Source organism: Suricata suricatta, chromosome 2 (assembly GCF_006229205.1).
Source record: "Suricata suricatta isolate VVHF042 chromosome 2, meerkat_22Aug2017_6uvM2_HiC, whole genome shotgun sequence".
NCBI classification, from domain to species: domain Eukaryota; kingdom Metazoa; phylum Chordata; class Mammalia; order Carnivora; family Herpestidae; genus Suricata; species Suricata suricatta.
The window spans coordinates 108,987,667-109,004,503 of record NC_043701.1 but is presented as its reverse complement, the minus strand read 5'-3'; the positions used below and the strand labels follow the sequence as shown (position 1 = coordinate 109,004,503).

Here is a 16,837-nt window from a genome sequence, read left to right as displayed (position 1 = left end):
GATTGTTGTATTTTCGTTTTCATTTGTTTCCATATATTTTTAAATTTCTTCTCTAATTGCCTGATTTGCCCAATCATTCTTTAGTAGGGTGGTTTTTAACCTCCACATTTTTGGAGGTTTTCCAGACTTTTTCCTGTGACTAATTTCAAGTTTCATAGCATTGTGATCTGAAAGTGTGCATGGTATGATCTCAATTCATTTATATTTATGGAGGGCTGCTTTATGCCCCAGTATATGATCTATCTTGGAGAATGTGCCATGTGCACTCGAAACGAAGGTGAATTTCCTAACTTCAGGATGCAGAGTTCTAAATATATCTATCAATTCCATCTGTTCCAATGTGCCGTTCAGGTCCATTGTTTCTTAAGTGATTTTCTGTCTGGTTGGTCTGGTTGATCTATCCATTGCTGTCAGTGGAGTATTAAAGTCCCCTTCAGTTAGCACATTCTTATCAATAAGATTATTTCTGTTTGTGATTAATTGTTTTATGTATTTGGGCACTCCCAAATTTGGCACCTAGATGTTTATAATTGTTAGCTCTTCCTGATGGAGAGACCCTGTAATTATTATACAATGTCCTTCTTCATCTCTTGTTACTGCCTTTACTTTAAAGTCTAGTTTGTCTGATATAAGTATGGCTGCTCTGGCTTTCTTTTGGCTTCCAGTCACATGATAGATATTTCTCCATCCCCTTACTTTCAACCTGAAGTATCTTCAGGACTAAAATGGGTCTCTTGTAGACAGCAAATAGATGGATTTTTTTTTAATCCATTCTGCTACCCTGTGTTGTTTGGTTGGACCATTCAGTCCATTTACATTCAGTGTGATTTTTGAAAAAATGTGAGTGTAGATTCATTGTGTTCTCCCTAGAATTCATGTTTATAGTGGTGTCTCTGGCACCTTGTGTTCATTGCAACTTTCCCCTCATAGAGTCCCTCTTAGGATTTCTTGTAGGGCTGGTTTGGTGGTCATGAATTCTCTCAATTTTTGTTTATTTGGGAACACTTTTATCTCTCCTTCTATTTTGAATGACAGGTTTGCTGAATAAAGGATTCTTGGCTGCGTGGTTTTTTGTTCATCACATTGAAGATTTCCTGCCATTCCTTCCTGGCCTGCCAAGTTTCAGTAGATAGGTCTGTAACCACTCTGATAGGTTTCCCTTTGTATGTTAAGGCCCTTTTTTCCCTAGCTGCTTTCAGAATTCTCTCTTTATCCTTATATTTTGCCAGTTTCGCTATGATATGTTGTGCTGAAGGTTGATTCAAATTACGCCTTAAGAGGGTTCTTTGTGCCTCTTGAATTTGAATGTCTATTTCTTTTCCTAGATTTGGGAAATTCTCAGTTATAATTTGGTCTAGGATCCTTTCAGGACCTCTCTCTTTCTTCCTCTTCAGGAATTTCTATGATATGGACGTTGTTCTGTACGATTGTATCACTCAGGTCTCGAATTCTCCTTTCCTGCTCCTGGATCAATTTTTCTCTTTTTTTTTTGTCTTCCTCTTTTGCTATAATGGTGTCTTCTAATTCACCTATTCTTCTCTCTGCCTCTCCAACCCTTGAGGTGGCTGCCTCCATTTTATTATTCACCTCATTTATAGCCTTTTTAAACTCATCACACCTATATTCAAAGTCTCTAGTCATTGTCTCAGTTGCTTCCCTGATGCTTTTTTCAACCCCAGCGATTAATTTTATAACAAGTTTTAAAAAGTCTTGTTCAGTTATGTTGTTTAGATCTGTTTTGAGCAGTTCTGTGGCTCTGACTTCCTCCTGGAGATTCTTCAGGGGAGAGTTCTTTCATTTTGTCATTTTGGCTAGTTTTCTATCTCTTGTCAGTTTTAAAAAGCTCATTGTGCACTGTGCATCTGTTAGTATTGCTCTGTAAAAGGAGGCTTATTGACTGGTCAGGGCTTGTCGTTTCAGGAAATATTCTTTTAATGGTGTCTCTCAGTTCCTCTTGTTGTGCCTTTGATTATTTTATCTCCCTATTCAGCAATATTTGGGACTCATCATCGTGCACACTTTGGCTTATTTCTTGGAGTAGCCCTGAAAAGGAAAACAGACAAACACACAGGGAACAGAAGCACACAAATGCACAGATAAATCAAACAAACAAACAAACAAGCAGATTAAAAGGGGGAAAGGAAGAAAAGGGAGAGGAAAGAGAAGAAGAGAAGAGAAGAAAAAAATAAAGGGGGAAAGAGACAACAAAGGACAAGAGATAAGGGAGGATATATCTGGATGGCAAGAGGGGAAAAAAAAAGAGGGAGAAAGGAAAAAGGAAAATAAGGAGTAAAAATTTTTTAAAAAACTCTAAAAAGTAAAAAAGGTAATAATAAGAAATAAGTACAAAGAAAAAGCAGCAGCTCCCCCTTGCAGATAGGGGTGGTTTGGTGTACATAGGTCTCAGGGGGCTGCTCTCAGAGGCCCCATCTTGGTTGTTGCAGAGGATGAATGGCAGTGCCCCAAGCTCTGTTGGAACTAAGCACTGCAGGCCACTCTAATGAGTCGGATCTCCTTGTGCAGCAACTGAGCCAAGCTGTATTTTCCAGGCCCGCCTCGTTTCAAAATCCTTGTCCATGCACTTTTATGCTACACAGATGAGATGTACTTGCTTTGGCGGCTGGCTTCTTAGCTGGGATCTCGTAGGGGGAGGGAACAGTTTCTCTTGGGGCTGGCAGGGATTTGCGCTGCCGCTGCCAGAGGCAAAGTGCACCCCCCACAGACACCATTACCAACTCCCAGCTGGGATCTCGTAGGGGGAGGGAGCAGTTTGTCTTGGTGCCAGGAGGGATTTGCGCTGCTGCTGCTGCTAGAGGCACAGGGCACTGCTGGAGGTAAAGTGCTCACCCCACAGACGCTGCCGCCACGGTCAACTCACTGCCGGGATCGCGTAGGGGTGGGGGCTATTTTTTTCCTGTTGGCACCCGGGATTCGGGATTCGCAATTCGCGAGGCCAATGCTGGAGGCGAGATGCGCTGTGGAAATGAGGTGTGTGCTCCCACTCCCACAGCTGAAGCCGAAGTGTGCGCCCCTGGGGCCGCTGACTTCCTGCCAGGATCGCACAGGGGTGGAAGCTGTTCCTTCCCTTGTGCCACCCAGGTTTGGGATTTGGGCTGCCCAGCAGTTATATATGGAGTGAGAGTTTTTCTCTCCATGCAGGGTTAAACGTTCTTTATCTCTTCTATAGAGACAGTATTATTATGAGTGTGTTCCGTTTCTCTTTCTCTTTCCTTTGTCTCTCAGGGTCTCTGCGCTCTTCCCCTGTGTTGGGCTGGGGCTCCCCCCTCCCCTGCCCTTCTCGGGCTGGCCTGTTTTCCAATCTCCCCAGTTCGCAGTCACTCACTCACGTATCTTTGATGTTGTCTTCTTTCTGGAGTCTGTATTTTCTCCTTCTGCTCTTGCAGATAAGAGTAATGCCCTTCTCAGTTTGATAGATGGGGTGGACGAAGTTTACAGAGCTCCCTTCCTCTGTGCCATCTTGGCTCCCCCTCCCATTCATATTTTTAAACCGTGTAAAACAAGAATGTTTTATAGGTGATGAGTGTGTTTTTATTTTACGATCAGGCTTATTTAGGAAGGTGGGGACCTCCCTGAACTGCCGCCACTCACTAGTGTGTCTTCTCTGGGGCTTCCACTTCCCCTTCTTGGTTATGCTCAGCCGTTTCCACACCCGGGACTAATTTCTGCCACGCAAGAATATTTAAGGGCCCTTGACTAGATCAGAGCTGTGTCTGAAAATATGACAGAGTTAAGTACCAATGCCCAACAATTTATATGAGACTGACGCGCTGCCCACAGCGCTAAGAAGGCGATTCAATGCCCAACATTTAAAGTTAGGTGTTAGTTAAAAACAATCTTAAAAACACCTAGTTTTAAACATAAATTTTTACATCTCTAGTCTTTTTTTTTTTTTTTTTGTAATATTTATCTTATAGCTCGGTCATGAGCACCGACAGTAACTCACTGGCACGTGAATTTCTGACGGATGTCAACTGGCTTTGCAATGCTGTGGTCCAGAGGGTGGAGGCCAGGGAGGAAGAGGAAGAGGAGACACACATGGCAACGCTTGGAGATTACCTTGTTCATGGCCGAGGATTTCTGTTACTCACCAAGCTAAATTCTATCATCGATCAGGTAACATTTTCATATGAAATAATATTTTCCTCAGTATATTATAATTACAGATACATGATGTCTGAGTTACACAATTTCTGAGAGTGTCTTTGAAATAAAGTCCTGTCTCTCACATCACTCCCAACAAAGAAAAGCAGCCTCATTTATGAACATACTGTTTATATGGATTCTTTTCAAAGTGTCTGAAATTAGGTTATAAATGGCCTTAGGATTCCAAGATGGCCTCATGCATATTATGATTTTTGTCCTCATATCAGTGTGAGCTAACTATTCTTATTACTAGAGATATAAGATTATGACTCAGAAACATTTTGAATTTGTACTTTCAGTAAATGCCAGATATATTTTTTGAAAAGTTTAGTGTAAATTATATTTAGGGAGCTTACTAATTCTGGAGTGAAATTAGAGAATGCTTTGTGTAAACCGTTAATTAATTATTGGGTCCTTTAGCTTGTATACATCTAGTTTTTTGTACCTTATTGTGTTTGCTTAAAGAATGGTCTGAACATATAGCATTTTGCTGTTTCCTTATTATAGAATTAACAGAACTTGAAAGCAGGTTGGGAGATGGAAATGTCATCCAATCTTTAAAAAAAATTTTTTTTAAGGTTTATTCATTTTTCAGAGCAGAGAGAGACAGAGGGTGAGTGGGGAGGGGCAGGAGAAAGGGAGACACAGAATCTGAAGCTGTCGCTCAGAGCCTCACGTGGGGCTCAAATCCACGAACCCTGAGATCATGACCTGAGCTGAAGTTGGAAACTTAACTGAGCCACCCAAGCGTTCCCATTCTTCTTTTATAAATTCAGAACTTATGTACAGAAACATTAAGTAACTCAGACAGGGTTAACTTGAAGCCCAAATGTGATTTATATCTTTGTTTTGTTTTAGTAGAAAACAAATATGTATTTCATGAAAGAAAAATTTCACTGTCTGCTTTCAGAGAACTAATTAATGTAGTTAGATAATATTTCAATTAACTTGAAAAGATAATAAGGTCCCTGTAGCACTAATATGACAGACATTTTTAAACACTGAAATGTTACTGGCTTTAGATATAAACTTAACCATTGTTAAAATTTCTTTGCTATAAAGGCATTTTGCTAGTAAATATGTATATTGGGTAAATACAGAGACTAAAATTAAACAGTGCAATGCCTCTGCTCACAAGAAGCGAAGGAGCCTAATGGATATATATCAGAGAGTGTTTGTTCACTGTGGTGTCTGCTGATCCTGTAATGGTCACTGATCATGTAATGATTTTTATTTCAAAATTTTGATGATATAACAAGCATATCATGCTGTTCATTTTCTTACCCCACTTTAGAACAATTTGCTGCTTTCTCTTTTTTTTTTTGAAGATATATAAATAGTATCAGAAATATCAAATACCCAGGAGTAGATCTAATGAAATATGTACAGATTTCTACACAGAATTCTATAAAACATTATTGAGAGAAACTAAAGAAGACCCGAATAAATGTAGGACTTTTTAATTTTCATGTATTGGAAAAGTCAGTAGAGTAAGGATACTTTTTGTCTCCGAATTGGTATATAGATTCCAACATAATCCTAATGAAAATCTCAGTAGGTTTTTAATGAAAGCTGTATTAAGATATAACCCACATATCCTAGAATTCATCCATTTCATGTGTACAACTCAGTGGTTTTTAGTGTAATCACAGATATGCGCAACCGTCACCACAGTCAATTTTAGAACATTTCATCACCTCCAACAGGGACCTGGTTCCTTTCTGCTGTCAGTCCCCTATCCTTCCCATCCCCCTCAGACCTACGCAAACACTAATCCACGTTCTATTTATATAGATTATATGCTTTCTCTTTTAAGTCATGAAATACCTTTAAATGTATTATTAAATGACCAAAACTATTCACGTCATAATTCCAACAATATTTTTTCCTGGGGTAGTAGCTTGTGTTCCCTTGTCCTAGTCATTCACATTTGGAATATCTCTAGCAATGGCAGTGGGAACAGTAGAAGTAGAGGTAGAGAGCAAATAAGTAGCCCTTACAAAATAGGGCTTATCGAGGCTCTTGGGGGCTCTGTTGGGTAAGCATCTGACTTCGGCTCAGGTCATGATATCACAGTAGGTGGGTTCAAACTCTGCATCAGGTTCTGTGCTGACAGCTCAGAGCCTGGAGTCTGCTTCAGATTCTGTGTTTCTGTCTCTCTCTGCCCCTTCCCTGCTCATGCTCTGTTTCTCAAAAATAAATAAACATTAAAAAAAAATTAAGAGGGGCGCCTGGGTGGTTCAGTCAGTTTAGCATCTGACTTTGGCTCAGGTCATGATCCCATAGTCCATGGGTTTGAGCCCTGCATTGGGCTCTGTGATGAGCTCAGAGCCTGGAGTCTGTTTCAGAGTCAGGAGAGTCTGTGTCTCCCTCTCTCTGCCTTTCCCCCACTTGCTCTCTATTTCTCTCTCAAAAATAAACAGTATAAGAATTTTTTTATTTTTAAAAATAAAAATAAACAATAGGGCTTATCAACATTTAATTATTTAAACCAGGAAATGGAGAATGATCAGTTGGATTTTTAAGAGGAATTTAATTGTCCAAATTTAATTATTTCAGGTGGAATCAAAACACTAGATTCAAAGGTGTGCATCTCAGGAGGAACTTCAGCTTTTCTCTGTGCTCTTCTCATGAAGGAGCACTTCCTGGGTGCTCTGGGGAGGAGACAATTTATGTCCTTACCCTTCCACTTTTGTGCAAGGACTTTATTAATAGATATTTAGTATAAAGAATTAAACAGACTTTTTATTGCCACGTAAGTTACATGTCGAGAACATACAAATGTAAAGTGGTATAGTTGGTGAATATAGAATACTTCCACTACTCTAGAAAAAGCTTTTCACGCCCTATTTCAGGCAGCCCTTCCCCGTCTTCATTCCAACATAATCATGACTGTAATTTCTAACATCTAAGTGTAATTTTGCTGTTCTAGAACTTCATATAAATGGAATCTTGCATCAGGTACTCTTGTGTCTGTGAGCTTCCCCGTAATACGTGAATCATTAGTTCACTATGTGATATTTTTCATCAATATTCTGTTGTGTGGATCTACCACTATTTGACCTTTTGCCTGTTGTTTAACCATTTGGCTTTCATTTCCAGTTGACTATTATAAATAAAGCTGCTGTGAACATTCTTAAAAAAAACTTTGTGTAAATATATTTTCATTTTTCCAGGGTAAATATCTAGGCATACAATTGCTGTGTCAAAGGGTAGGTGTTTAACTTCATAAGAAAGTGCCAAACACTTTTTTCAAAGTGGTTGTACCACTTTTCATTCTCACCAGCAAGGTATGAAAATTCTAGTTGTTCTGCATCCTCTCTGATATTTGGCGTTGCCAGTCTGTTTAATACTAGCCATCCTACATGAACATGAACTAGTATCTCACTGTGATTTTAATTTGCATTTCTCTGAAAACTAATGACCCTGAGAGCTATTTTATGTGTTCATTGGCCATTTATATATCTTCTGTTGAACATCTGTTTAAGTTTTGTGCCCATTTTAAAAGTCCGATTATATCTTAGTACCCAGTTGCAGGGTTGTTTTTTGTATTGTTGTTTCTTTTTAGTGTATTCTGGATACAAGTCTTTGTTGGATTACAAATAATGTTCTTTGTGGCTTGCCTTTTCATTTCTTTACAATGCCTTTAGAACAGCAGGGTTTTTTGTGTGAATAGTGTGTTTGGTATCCTTTCTAAGAAATCCTTATCTTTCATCCCATAGTCGCAAAGATATTCTGGTTTTCTTTCTGGAAGATTTTTAATTAGAATTTTTATTTTGAGGTCTGTGACCCACGCTGAATTAATGTTAGTGTGTGGTGTGAGACAGGAGCTACAGTTCCATCCTCCCCCTCCTCCCTGTGTACTTACCCAGTTATTCCAGCAACATTTCTTCCTAAGAGTCCACTCTTTCGTCCAGTCAGTGACCTTGGCATCTATGTGGAAATCAGTTGACCATTTATGTGGGGTTTATTTCTAGACGCTTCTGTTTCACTTATCTGTCATCTGTTCTTTCACTGATATCATACTGTTTGGGTTACTGTGCCTTTATAGTATGTCTAGAAATTAGGTTGTATAAGTTCTTCAATGTGCTCTTCATTTTCAAGAATGTTTGACTATTCTAGGTCCTTTGCATTTCCATATACATTTTAGAACTAGCTTATTCTATAGAAATGCTTGGTAGGGTTTCTGCTGTGATTGCATTGAATCAAGAAACCAGGCTGGAGAGAATTGACAACAATGTTGAGCTTCTTGGTCTATCAGCATGGTGTAAATATCTGTTTATTTGAGTCTTCTCTATTGATCTGCAATGTTTTTTGGATTTTGGTGTAAAAACCTATTTTTCAGTAAATTTATTCTGAGTATTATTTTTTCATGTTATTGTAGGTTGCATTAAAAAATTTTATTTTTCTGTCATTTGTTGCTCATAGAAATATAATCGATTTTTGTACTTTGATCTTGCATTCTGTGCCTTTCCTAAATTCACTTATTTATATTTATTTTGAAAATTTTCTGTAGATTCCCTAGAGTTTTTTATGTACACAATCATATCATCTGTAAATAATAGTAATTTCACTTATTTTCCAATTTGTATACCTTTTATTTCATTTTCTTGCCTTCTGCACTGGCTTCTAGTACAAAGGCAGGTGAAAGTGGTGAGAGTGGACATCCTGCCTTAAGTCTGACCTTAGAAAATATTCAGTATTTTCATGAAACATGATGTTAGCTCTAGGTTTTTCTTAAATGCCTTTTTATCAGAAGGAGGGAGTTCTTATCTACAGTCTGTTAGAGTTTTTATCCTGAATCAATACTGGGTTTTGTCAATGCCTTTTCTGAATCTATCGAGACTATCATATATTTTTTAAATTCCGATAATGTGGGTGAACCAGACTGATGGTTCCTAACTGTTGAAACCATCACTTGCATTCTTGGCATAAACCCCACTCGGTCATGATCTGTTATACATGGACATATCGATCTGTTTATTCTTTGGGAAAAATATAGTCTGCTTAAATAGCAAAAATATATTCTTTTCAATGGTTAAAGATGGCATAGTTGGAGTTTATATGCACACATTTACAAGTTTTTTTTTTTAAAGAAAATTTGTCCAGCCCTAAAAGGAAGAGTTATTCTAGATTTTAATCTTGGCACCAGGGTTAATGAGGTGGGTGACTTCTTCAGATCTCCATAGCTTTATCGGTAACATAAGTACATTGAGTTGGATGACTTAAAAGATCTCTTCCAACATAAGTTGCTATTTGTTTCCATATAACATTTGATAATAATGGTTTATGACTTCTGCTATTCCCTAGTTGTCAATACAGATAGCTTAATTCTGATGCAATGGATAGAAAATTACAATGACTTATTACCAATACAAGTATATAAATACTACTTTTTAATACTTCAATATATAAATTTTCATACCTGTCCACACTTTATGAATGTTCTATAACGTTTTTACTTATTTTGCTGAGTAAAATATGAAGTTTTAATGAAGGAGATTATACATTTATAAACAAAACACTATTTAAAAATTATAAGAGCTTTGGAGTGCCTGGGTGGCTCAGTTGGTTAAGTGTTCGACTTTTGGTTTGGGCTCAGGTCATGATCTCACAGTTCATGAGATCAAGCCCCATGTGGGACTCTGTGCTGACAGGACAGAGCCTTCTTGGGATTCTCTCTCTCTCTCTCTCTCTCTCTCTCTCTCTCTCTACCTCTCTTCAGCTCATGCATATATACTCTTTTTCTCAAAATAAATAAACCCAAAAAATATATATAATAGGTGTCTTTAACCTATAGCGATTTTCTGTATAAGAGAGTACTTTTTTCTTCCTAAAGCTTTGTAGTAGTATCACTTTAATATATAGTACTACATATACTATTATTGGAATATATGAAATAAGTATAATAGAGAAACATCAGATCTTTAGAAGTATGGCTACACAATTTGTTCACTGATTTATTCAGCAGACCATTAAGTACCTACTAAATGCCAGCACCTATGCTACATGTAGAGATAAAAAAAGAGACTGTCTTTACCAAGACCTCTTAGCTTTTGAAGAGATGGACAGATTGAAAAAAAAGCAATGATGACAAAACAGTGTGGAAGTATTTGGGGAGTGCAGAGGATGGGGCCATGGGGAAATGCTTCTTAGAGAGAAATTGGTATCTCGAAGTAGAGATTGGCAATTTAAAGAGGGAGGAAGCATTAGGCCAGAGAAACTGCAAATGTAGACCCTACCCTGGTGCTAGAGAAGAAAGAACACATTCAGTGCCCTCGCAGTAGTTTAGAGGAGTTAGAACAAAGGCTACGTGTTGGTGTTGGTGACTGAAGAGATTGAAAGGCAGGGGCCACATGATGGCAAGCCTTGTCTACCACATCAAGGAGACTTAAGTTATTCTGAAAACACTGGGGAGGTATTTCAGCAAGAAAATAGGCAATGAAAATTATTCTTCAGGTTTGACAAGTAAGTCTTTGGTAATATTTATTAGCAAGAGTTATTTCAGTAAGAAAATAAGGCAAACTTTTAAAGTTCGTAAAAGTAGTAGTGTAATAGTAAGTCAACTTTAGTTTGCTACCTCCAGGTCTACAGATTCTGTTTATACACATGTCAGAATTTATCTGTGCATGATTAGTTCGGCAGGAATGAGGGTGTAGGGGGGTGCTGGTATGTTTACTTCTTGGAGTTGTGAGAGCATCAGCTTAGCCGCTAGGCAGTGGAGCTAGCCGCAGAGAGGAGGTAATCCACTTTACGCCCAGGCTAATTGATAGGAGCTGTATCAATTGATTGTTATGTAACAAACCACATTCCAAAAACTTAGTGGCATAAAACACCAATGATTCATTTGCTCGTGTTTCTGTGAGTTGGAGGTTCAGGGAGGGTCAGCTGGGACCGCCGCCTCTGCTTCTCACGATGTCCGCTGGGCTCGCCTCGGAATGTGAGGTCTGTTGGCAGAAGCCTGGGGGCTGCTGGACGGGGCTGCCGGCCCAGCTGCCATAGTGCCTGTCCACACGGCCTCTCACACTCCGGTAGGCGAGACTCGGCCTCTTGACATGTTTGTGGCAGCATTCCAAGAGGGTGAGAAGGAAGCTGTGGGACGTCACATAACATCACTTCTGCCACATTTCTTTGGTCAAAGCAAGTCCCAGGGCCGCCCCAGAATTAAGAGATGGGAACATAGACTCCATCATTTCAGGAGATCGTCTGCGGCCACACTGTATCTACCATAGTCTCCTCTCTGGCCACAATTATTAGCATTCCTCCCACATTCCATCTCTCGCAGGACTCTCAAAGTATTGTCCCATCATGGCATCAGGCTTGAAGTTCATGATCTCATGATGCAGGTCGGTTCTGGATGCAGATGAGGCTACCGGGTGCAGTACTGTAGTTACCTGTGCACATAGGAGCCACACTCAGCCATCTACAACAATGAGCAGAGACAAGTTAACCACACTAGATACGTGCATTTGAAAAGGAGAGTGACCAGAGGCACATAGCAGTCACTGATCCCCTGAACTCCTGCCAGGCATGTGTTGCCAGGACCCCCTATTCTTGGGGGCAGGGAACGGTTCTTTCCTATCTCCTGGTTCCCCAGGACTCTTGGCTCCATCCTCTGAGGTGTCTTCTCTTTTCCGTAAGATGTAGCTCATAATGTGCAGCTTTTTCTGCTTTGCTCCTGGAGAAAAGTGGAGGCCCAGTGAGCTCTCTTCATTTTGAACTGTTTCTGTTCCTATTAGTACAAGCTGTTGGTAGTTTTTAATAATAGAGCTTTCTTGAAAAATGTAATGGGTCTCCTCTGAATTTTAGTGGTGTTCACTGAATCCCCCAAAAGCCACATACAGCCATAGCTGTTTTTGAGACAGATCCCTATACTTTTGGCACCTAAAGCTTGTATGGAATAATCCTTGCAAGATTCTGAGTGGGACTGTTGTCTAGCTGATAACCTTTACTAGGTACCACTCAGACTTTCTGGAGTCTTAACAAACAGTAATGTAGCAATTTTATCACCATTCTTTGCTGGAAGAGAAAGAGGAAAGACACCAGGGACTGGCTGGGTAAACTGTGGCCTGCAGACCAAAATCCTGCCACCGGTGTTCTGTTTTGGGGCAGCCCACAAGCTAAGGATAGTTTTTGCATTTTTAAAGAGCTGTTAAAAGAAACAGAAGAATATGCAGTAGAGACCATATATGACTAAGAAAGCATAAGATGTTTACCATGTGGTCCTTTAAAAAAAAAAAGATTGCAACTCCTATTATAATTCAAGAAAAACTGTGAGCGTAATGTTTGACATCCATGGGAAAAAGCAGTATGGCTAGCTATCCTGAGACATCAAAAACATATGGCGAAATTAATCCATTCTTAACAAAAACTCAAAAAATAGTTTAGAGGGTGTCATATGCTCAGGGTAGAAATACCAATAATATTTTTAGGGAAAAGCTCCACAGTAGAATCAGTAGAAGAATAACTCCTTATGGTCATTTCTGTTTTATACCATGTTTTTAAAAACATGCAATAGTGATGTGGAATACGAAAATAATGACAACTAAATGTGAGAGAGATGGAGGAATAAAAATGTCATTCTTTAAAAAATTTTTTTTAATGTTTTATTTATTTTTGAGAGAGAGAGAGACAGTGTGAGCAGGGGAGGTCAGAGAGGGAAGGAGACCCAGAATCAGAAGGCAGGCTCAGGCTCTGAGCTAGCTGTCAGCACAGAGCCTGAGGCGGGGCTCGAACCCATGAACCGTGAGATCATGACCTGAGCCAAAATTGGACCCTTAACCGACTGAGCCACCCAGATACCCCAAAAACGTCATTCTTAAAAATGATATGTACAGAAAAATCCGAAAGATCATTGTTTCCTTTAGCTACCTCTATACAGCTAGAAAAGAAAAGAGATTGTGTACAGTACTAATAAAGACATGTTCTTATATATGTGTATGTACACATATAGATTAGAAATAATTATAACACTCTAGCAGAAGAAATAAAGGACTTCACATATATTTCTGCTTATGTCGAAATATTAAATTTCATTAGCATGTCAAAGTGCTGATTAAAGTAGTACCATTAATACCAGTTAAAATAACTCCAGTGTCTTCCTCCACATTCTGAATATATTCCAAGCTCTAAGCTTAGCCTGTCATCCTGGGGTCCTCGAACCCCACTTATCTGGTACCCACCTGCCTTTGTGGCTTGCTGGACATCTGTCTGGCTTGCCATCCCAGCCCTTCCCCTGACTCCTCTCCTTTCTCTCCCATCCTGCCACCATCACTTCTGGATGACTAGGATAGGCCATTAATATTCCAGTCTCAACACCTGAATTGTAAAGGTAACAGTGCCTGACACCTGGAAGGTATTTAAAATATGTTTCTTGAATTGAACTAAAAATGTGCCACCTGTATGAGGGTGGTTTTCCTGTTTATTATTGCTATGGAGAATTTAAAAAGACATGTTACAGTCATTTCCCCTGCAGAAGGAGAAACATTAAAATGTAAGACTTAAATGAGGAGGGGTGTGATTTCTGTAGATTGAACAGTCCAGGTATAGCCAGGAAATGGATCTGTTTATAGCAAGTGTTGCCTAATAGGCCTTGTTGAGAACTCTCCACTTGGTGGATGTTAGGTAACACCCCATTCCTCTGGACACTGTGATTAATTAGGACCTTGGGAGAGAAAAACAGAGCTTGGTTTGAAATAGAGGGCTGCACGCTCTAGTTTGCCAGGATGCCTGCAAATAAGAGAAAATGATTTTATGACTTACAAAAGGATGGAATTACATGTGTGGTTCCTTTAGAACTCGAAGGGATAAGGAAATCTGGAAGTATGCAAAGCTAGAGAAGTAAGAGTTCCAGAGGATTGCCAAGAGCTTCCCCAGTGATGAATTGTATTAGGAACTATGGTGACTGTATCAAGAATTGTTCAGTCACCGTTCTGTTGGGCCACAGGGAGGTGAAGGGTGCCCTCCTCAGGAATGCACTTCCAGCAGAAGTGGCAAAAACCAAAAACCTGCACTTGCTTCAACCTCATCCTTTTGAAGGGCCCATGGTTTCCAAGAACAAATCCCCTCAGTGAAATGGGGGCACGGGCATGAAATCCGGAGGAGGAGCAGTAAACTTGGGTTGGTGCGGGATGAAAAGAGGTTTCACTGGGCCTGGGCCTTGAAGGTAGTGAGGGACCCCTTAGCTAAGTGGGAAGGAGTGGGAGTAATTTCAGACGGTGTGTCGTGCCAAGGCCTGTTCACGCGGCGATGAGGACTTGCCAGTGTACTGTCATGGGGCAAGGGCTGTGGCACTTCACACACTCCTGAGGTTTCCGCAGCTCTATTAGAATGCTACTCGCTCATCTGCTAATGATAAAGTCTCAGATTCGGAGGACAGTCTGAGAACGATGCGCTCAAAATTGGTTGACATTTTTTAAAGACCATATTATACACAGGTAACTCCACACTCCTTCATGGGGCCCACAGGCCACATTAGATCTGGCACTCTCCACCTTGCCAACCTACGCCCTCTGGCCTCATCTCCTAGGGCTCCTGGGCTTGCCATGCTCCAGCTATACTGGCCTGCTTGCTACTCTATGAAATAGCTGAGCTCATTCCTGACCCTTTCGATACTTCCAAGGGCCCTTTTCCTTCAAATCTTTGCATGGATTCCTTCTTCTCTTCATTTAAGTATCTACCCAAGTGGCCCGTTGCTCTATAATCCCTGTCCTGTTAATTTTCTGCACAGAACAATATTCTGTCTGGAATTTTCTTATTTGTACCCATTATTTCCATCTCCCCTGCAAGAGCATCAGGTTTGTGAGAAGGTGAATATTATCTTCACCACTCCATCCAAAGCATCTGGGCCATGGTAGGGGCTCAATACATTCTTGCTGATTGAATAATAGAGGAAGACTGGCATTCAGACGTGAGCAGTTCAGCAAGTTGCTTGGAACATGGAATGTAGCTTTCCTGAGGAGGGGACTAGAGAAGGCTCTTCACAGAGGGACTAAAGACCTGCCTGCTTGAAGAATGAGTTGGCTTTTGACTGATGGGAGGATGGTAGTGGACAACTGTAAGAGCAATGCATGCGAGGCAGAATATTGGAGAGTACAGATCAGTAGTGTTCAGGAAACCCTGGACATGGGGGATTGGGTCAGGTGTGGTGGTGAGAGCTGACACTGGACAAGTCAATAGGAATCATGCCATGAAGTGTCTTCTAAGCCTGAAAAGAAGTTCATTCAGATTTTACTTTTGAAGTATTTTTGAGCCTTTCCATAACCAGGGCCCTGGAAGGAATAGTCTGAATTGTTTCTCTGCTTTTCTCATTCCTTTCAACTCTTAGCCTGTAGTGATCTGACTTGTACCCTTATCACTAACTGCATTAATGCTGCCTTTGCTAAGGTTGCCGGTGACCCTCTACTTGATAAATGCTTTTCCGCCATCATTTTATACAGCCAAAGAGCAACAGCTCTTGACCTGGTTTACTCTCTTCTCTGCTGAACTGCTCTCTTCTTTTGATTTCTCTTGTTCTACATCTCTTTGGGGGCACTACTTCTCAGTCTCCTTTCCAGACTTCTTTCTCTCCAGCACCTCCTTCATTCTTGAAAGGTTGAGAGTTCCGTAGCCATCCATCCACTCTTGTCATTCTGCATGCTCTCCCTAGGAAATCTCCTGTGCCCTTAACTTCTGCCTCAGGGACTCCCAAGTCCAGTTAGGCACTTCACATCTTTTTCTTAAGCTCCAGATCTATCTATCCAATCACCTTGTTGCCTAAGCCAGAATTCTCCAAGTTCTTTCAGATCTTTCTTTTTCCCCCCCTTCCCACTTCATAGATAATCAATTGCAAGTCATTTCAGTTTGTCCTTGCAATTTCTCAAACATGTCTCCTTTTCAATTTTGTTTTACTGTCGGAGCACTTCTGTATCATGATCTCTCATCCAGTTTGTTGTTTTCCTGACTTTTAAACACTGATCAACCCCTGTCCCTCCCTGCCCCAATTCTGTCCTCTATACAGTGTGGCTAGAGTGGTCTTTCTAACAATCAAATCTGATTATACCACTGTGACTCCCTGCCCACTGACTAAAGTGAGGAATTTAAACTTCATTTGTCAATTCCTTTACTGCCAATGTCCTCATTGTCCAGAATAGCTCTCTGCCTCCCGTCTCACTTCCGTACTTCTGACTGGTAATGATCACTCCTTTTTCTGATCTCCTACACCAAATATCTATACCTCACTTGGGCACTTACTTATACTACATGCCTTCTGTTGTTCTTTAACTGTTTGTGTGTATGTATTTTACGGACCAAGTGAGGGGACCTTCTCCAGGGCTTGGACCATATGCTCCAGAAAGGGTAAGATAGTGCTGTGGACATAGTGTGCAGTTGATACGTATTTATTAGTTTACCTTCACTAATAAGTCTTTCTCTCTTTGTAGATATTATTTATTAATAATATCAGTTTCTCCTTTTAAAATTGTGTTCTCTGAGTTTTACGCTTAACTGCATGAAGACTTCTTGTTTATCTAGTAACTTCATGTTACTGGTTTGCTAATTCATAGGGCTTAACTTTTCATTTTCACCTAGCAAATGTGTTTTCTTTTTCATAGATGAGGAATTCTTGCAATGTGCATGGTGGTAATGACAGCTATTTGGGGGAAAAATCAGCAAGAATGTGCTAAATACCGTCCAA

At 40.1% G+C, this 16,837-nt stretch overlaps 1 protein-coding gene across 8 annotated transcripts in view; it reads left to right on the top strand.

Moving 5' to 3' along the window:
* LYST (lysosomal trafficking regulator) overlaps window positions 1-16,837 on the top strand; it is a 177,799-nt gene that overhangs the window by 29,495 nt on the left and 131,467 nt on the right. For all 8 annotated transcript variants that reach the window (XR_003905486.1, XR_003905482.1, XR_003905483.1 and 5 more), the window contains one exon: window positions 3,936-4,134. Coding sequence is in view for 5 of the 8 variants with exons in the window: in XM_029931602.1 (XP_029787462.1) it covers window positions 3,943-4,134 (192 nt within the window). In the remaining 3 variants the exon portion in view is untranslated. The remainder of the gene's footprint in view (window positions 1-3,935; window positions 4,135-16,837) is intronic.